Source organism: Penaeus chinensis, chromosome 27 (assembly GCF_019202785.1).
Source record: "Penaeus chinensis breed Huanghai No. 1 chromosome 27, ASM1920278v2, whole genome shotgun sequence".
Taxonomy (NCBI): Eukaryota; Metazoa; Arthropoda; class Malacostraca; order Decapoda; family Penaeidae; genus Penaeus; species Penaeus chinensis.
Genome location: NC_061845.1, coordinates 17,633,418 through 17,638,417, shown reverse-complemented (window position 1 = coordinate 17,638,417; position 5,000 = coordinate 17,633,418). Strand labels below are relative to the sequence as shown.

The 5,000-nt window shown below is 36.4% G+C and overlaps 1 protein-coding gene across 8 annotated transcripts in view; it reads right to left on the bottom strand.

The window, feature by feature from the left end:
* Positions 1-5,000, bottom strand: part of LOC125039474 (endophilin-A-like) — an 88,760-nt gene that overhangs the window by 23,165 nt on the left and 60,595 nt on the right. For all 8 annotated transcript variants that reach the window (XM_047633460.1, XM_047633459.1, XM_047633458.1 and 5 more), the window contains 3 exons: positions 1,482-1,585; positions 957-1,060; positions 377-486 (listed from right to left, as the gene is read on the bottom strand). In XM_047633460.1, the coding sequence (XP_047489416.1) occupies positions 377-486; positions 957-1,060; positions 1,482-1,585 (318 nt within the window). The remainder of the gene's footprint in view (positions 1-376; positions 487-956; positions 1,061-1,481; positions 1,586-5,000) is intronic.

Below are 5,000 nucleotides of genomic sequence, written 5' to 3'. Positions count from 1 at the left end.
GAAATAATACCATTCACTGTAGATAGATATAGTACAACAAAATACAAACTATAGAAAAAATAAAATAAAAGTTGTATGGTTGTTGGAGAGATATATATATATATATATAGATATACTACTTTTGTGCCATTATTCAGTCCTCACAGTTATAGTTCAATCTGATTGAAAGATACATGGAACAAATCACACATTTTTTTTCTCTTCTCAAATACTGTGCAATTCTCTAAGAAAACAAATCATGAGTGTGAAACACCATCTCTGCACCGACCATACAACAACTTGCCACGTGAGCAAGGCACAAACTCAAAGTTCTGACATTACCTAGAGTTAGAAGTTGTGTCAAAGGACCATACTACCTCATCCTCCCAAGTCTCACCTGTGATGTTGGTTGTAGGAAGGCCACCATTCAGGCTATCTATCACGCCGAGGTCCGACAGAGTCTTTGGCACGAACTCTGAACGGGGAAGACTTGCGGCTTCATTCTTCCTACAAAGGGGATTTGTGGGCACTTAGTTTATCAAAAACTCACAAAAAGTGCTGGGGAATCATAATAAATCTGGATGGGTGTTTTTCTAATGAGCATGAACTTAATGAAATTTCTTTAACCCAATGGCGTCGGGTATACAAAATTAAAAAAAACTCTACGCTCTGGCGAACAGCGGCAGCGCGCCGACTCTGAGCGCGTGAATTCGGTACATCAAGCCGAATCATTGCCTAGGGGCGTTTTGGCGCGGCGCCGATGCGGACAGCCGCACGCCTCAAATCGGGCGTATTGTTATGACGGCGATAGCCGTGACCCGTCGCCATTGGGTTAAATATCAAAAAGCTTTATATCACTCAGATATAAATGAACAAGTCAAAGTAAAAGTAATCTATACTAAAATGATCAAATGTTTATCTGCTGTTCAATGTTTTTATTTCAAATCAATGAGACAGTAAACCACCACTGTTCTTACTTATCATGAAGTGTACCAGCCAGGGCCTCTAAGATCTCAGTGCACTGTCTATGGTAGTCTAACAGATTCTCTGCAAAGGTAGTCAGCTGGGAGATCTGCTCCACCTGTAATATCATACATATCTAAATATCACTTCTGGCAGCAGGTCATAGCTGTTTACCACCATAATTTACAACATCCATAACTAGATGAAAGTAAACTGCTGATGTTCCAGATAACTGCATTGTTAGCTACTTCAAATGTTACCCTTTTATCTGGTCATTTTGGTTAATGAGGTGTTGTTCACCAAAAAGAGGAGTCTCATCAAAACAGAAATCATTACAAATACGCTCCTAATAAAAATAATTTTATGATTATTACTCATACTCACAGTAAATGTAGTTTCTCAATTTGTAATTTTCAGCAATTGAACCAAATTTAGGTCTTGCAAGATCATGAAAGAACAAAGAAATACTATAAGAAAAAGAATACAAGATATATCCATTAACTAATTGGTGCAATAACACCTGCTGATGTTAGACTTACATCATTATCCAGGAGATTATGCATGCCCATCTGCGCGAGATGTAAGGACTCGGCAAACTTATCCTCAGCCAACTTGATTTCATCTTCACTGACATGGGACCCAGCTGAAAGAGCATGTAAGAATGTAAGCTTGTTTTTTTCCCTATGCAAGTGTTTTTTATTATTATTATTTTTTTTTTTTGGTTATGATTCACATGTTTCTGCTTCTATTACTCTGATTTCAGTTTCTGGATGTGTACAGAAAGTAATGAACTTAAAAGATCAAATGATCAATCAATGAACTATTAAATACTAATACCAAGAAACACATGATGTGAATTTAAACCCAACATGTAACATTAAGCCCTATAACAATCTTTTACATGATCATTAATAAGAGCAAAAATAGACATAGTGCTTTGCACCACAGACCAACTAGTTTCTACATCCAGTGTTCTCACTCAATATGTGGAAAACTCAGCTTAAAGAAATTTTAAAATAAATTCCTAAACAAGAAAAGATAAAAAGAATAATCCAAAATAATGCAAAAACCTGTGCAAATTTGAATACTGGCTTCCTTAATAAAATAAAAAAGTGTACAGTAACTTGCAAATCTATTTTAAATGAAAGCATACATGACCCAAACAAGTAACTATGAACAAGAAACAAATACAGAAATGGATTATACTCAACTGCATGGCTCTGAGTAATGGCCAATCCAAACAATATATAATACTTGCACTGTGCAAACTACTCAACATAGAAAATTAAAATCACTAAAGGAAGGACATACATTAGTAACACATTACTTAACCCAATTGTCACGGATGGCAAGAATACATGCCATGCCCACTGTAATATTGTATTTACACATAGATGGCTCTATAAGTTCTTCATCACCAAGGAGTCAGTTATTAGTCCTACCTATCTCATCTGTTTACCGTTTTCCTTGAATTTTAGAAAGGGTCTCTTCTATTATTTCATTGTCTTAACCCAATGCCAACGGGCATGACGTGTAAGTACGTACTTGTTTGATTGTTTTTACACATAGATAGCTACACTTGTACTAAGTCACCAATGAGCCAGTTACAAGTACTGCCTGTCTCGCCCGTTTACCCTTTTCTTTGATTTACAAAAATATTTTACATTATTTTATTTTGCTGTTATTAATGTTTATAATATTATAGTAATTATAATGTTTATAATAAAAATAACACCATCGATATTGATAGCACTAGTAAAAAATACGTTTTTCCCACCAATTCAAATCACGCAAGATCACAAGATCTACTAATTGACTCATTTGTGGCTAAGCACTAACAGAGCCATCAATGTGCAGAGACATTTCACAAAAATATAGAAAATGGGCACAACATATTCCCCACATACTAATTTTCCCTAGTGGCAGTGGGTTAAATGTTACCAAAATTTAAATAACAATTTAATAATCATATCATCACTAACAATAATAACAGTATCGATATCAATTGTATTAAAAAGAAAAGTACATTTAACCATCAATTCAAGGAATGGGGAAATCAGGATCAGTCATTAGGGCCTACTAATAGACTTCTTGCCAGCTGAGCATATGTGGAGCCATCTGTATGTAACAATATTCACAAAATACTACAGGGGGCAGAATGTAAATCCGTGGGAGTTGGGTTAATCATCCTGTCTTCTTAACCTTCCATTAAATATTCAAGACTCCATAATAGCTAATACCTTACTGCCAATTTAGTCATTTATAATCAGACAAAACCTTTCCACCGATTCAAAATCAACCAATTTTCCCAAAGTTTTGCAAAAGAAAATCATGTACACTATTCCAAAATTCAAATCCTTGACAGCATTCCTAGCCTTGATAGGAAATGGGATGGGCCAATCTGACAACTTCCACACATCATCTCCATCTCATATGATATCTCACCTATGTGCTCATATGTGCATCTGTACATTCTTTTGACTACTATGAGTATTTGTCTTTGTATGCATGTACATGCATGTACATGCATGCACACATGCACAACACACACAAACAGAAAGATAGACAGACAGAGAAGAGAAAGGAGGGAGGGAGGGAGGAGAGAGGAGAGAGGAGAGAGGAGAGAGGAGAGAGAGAGAGAGAGAGAGAGAGAGAGAGAGAGAGAGAGAGAGAGAGAGAGAGAGAGAGAGAGAGAGAGAGAGAGAGAAAGAGAGAGAGAGAGAGAGAGAAAGAGAGAGAAAGAGAGAGAAAGAGAGAGAAAGAGAGAGAAAGAGAGAGAAAGAGAGAGAAAGAGAGAGAAAGAGAGAGAAAGAAAGAGAAAGAGAGAGACAGAGAAAAAGAGAGAGAGACAGAGAAAGAGAGAGAGAGAGAGAGAGACAGAGAAAGAGAGAGAGAGACAGAGAAAGAGAGAGAGAGACAGAGAAAGAGAGAGAGAGACAGAAAAAGAGAAAGAGAGAGAGAGACAGAGAAAGAGAGAGAGAGACAGAGAAAGAGAGAGAGAGACAGAGAAAGAGAGAGAGAGACAGAGAAAGAGAGAGAGACAGAGAAAGAGAAGAGAGAGAGAGAGAGAGAGAAAGAGAAAAAGAGAGAGAGAGAGAGAGAAAGAAAAAGAGAGAGAAAGTAAGAGAAAGAAAAAGAGAGAGAGAAAGTAAGAGAAAGAAAAAGAGAGAGAGAAAGAGAGAGAGAGAGAGAGAGAGAGAGAGAGAGAGAGAGAGAGAGAGAGAGAGAGAGAGAGAGAGAGAGAGAGAGAGAGTATGTGTGTATGTGTGTTTATGAATGAGTATATATGTCAGTATATTTAAATCTACACACAAGTTTCCAAGCATTCCCAAACAAGTGTTCCATAATATTATCTATGATAAGGAACAAAATATAGACATGCTTTTTTCACATCTAATAAAAGACAAAACAAAACAAAACAAAACAAAACCTTCAAGTCACTTTTGCTGAATTTGATTCTTTTATCATCTTTAAATAAATAGTGAGATGCTGTTTTGACAGTAAACCATAAGTAAAATGCTGCTTGTTCATGCAATGTGAATCATATGCATGTTCTCCTTATCATATGGACCACGGATCAAAAGAAACACTACATACACTATTGGTATACAGATATTGACAGCATTTATCAATATATACATTATTCTTCGGCAATTAAACTATACACTACCAATTTCGTTATGCTCTCTTGACTTCAAGTGGTCTTATAAATTTGCTGTTATAATTCACCCATAATTTATAAAACTTGCAGTGGTGAGATTAACAAAAAATAAAACAAACTAAAAAATCTGCAAATACAATGGACAACCTGTAGATCCCTGCACATGTTTCCACAGAAGATTAACAAAGCTGGTATAAACAAAAAAAGCAGTCAGACAGTCTGCACAACCTGCTTCTAAAAGTGCATTTCGCAAAAGCAACAAGAGGTTCTTCGGAATAGCAGACTCAGAACCCCTAAACTGCGAGGTGTGGTCCCACAGACAGACCAAATAATCTTAGCGCAGATCACAACCTTTTAGTCATCTGTGTTCGCTCATTTATATTATGAAGGATGCAGT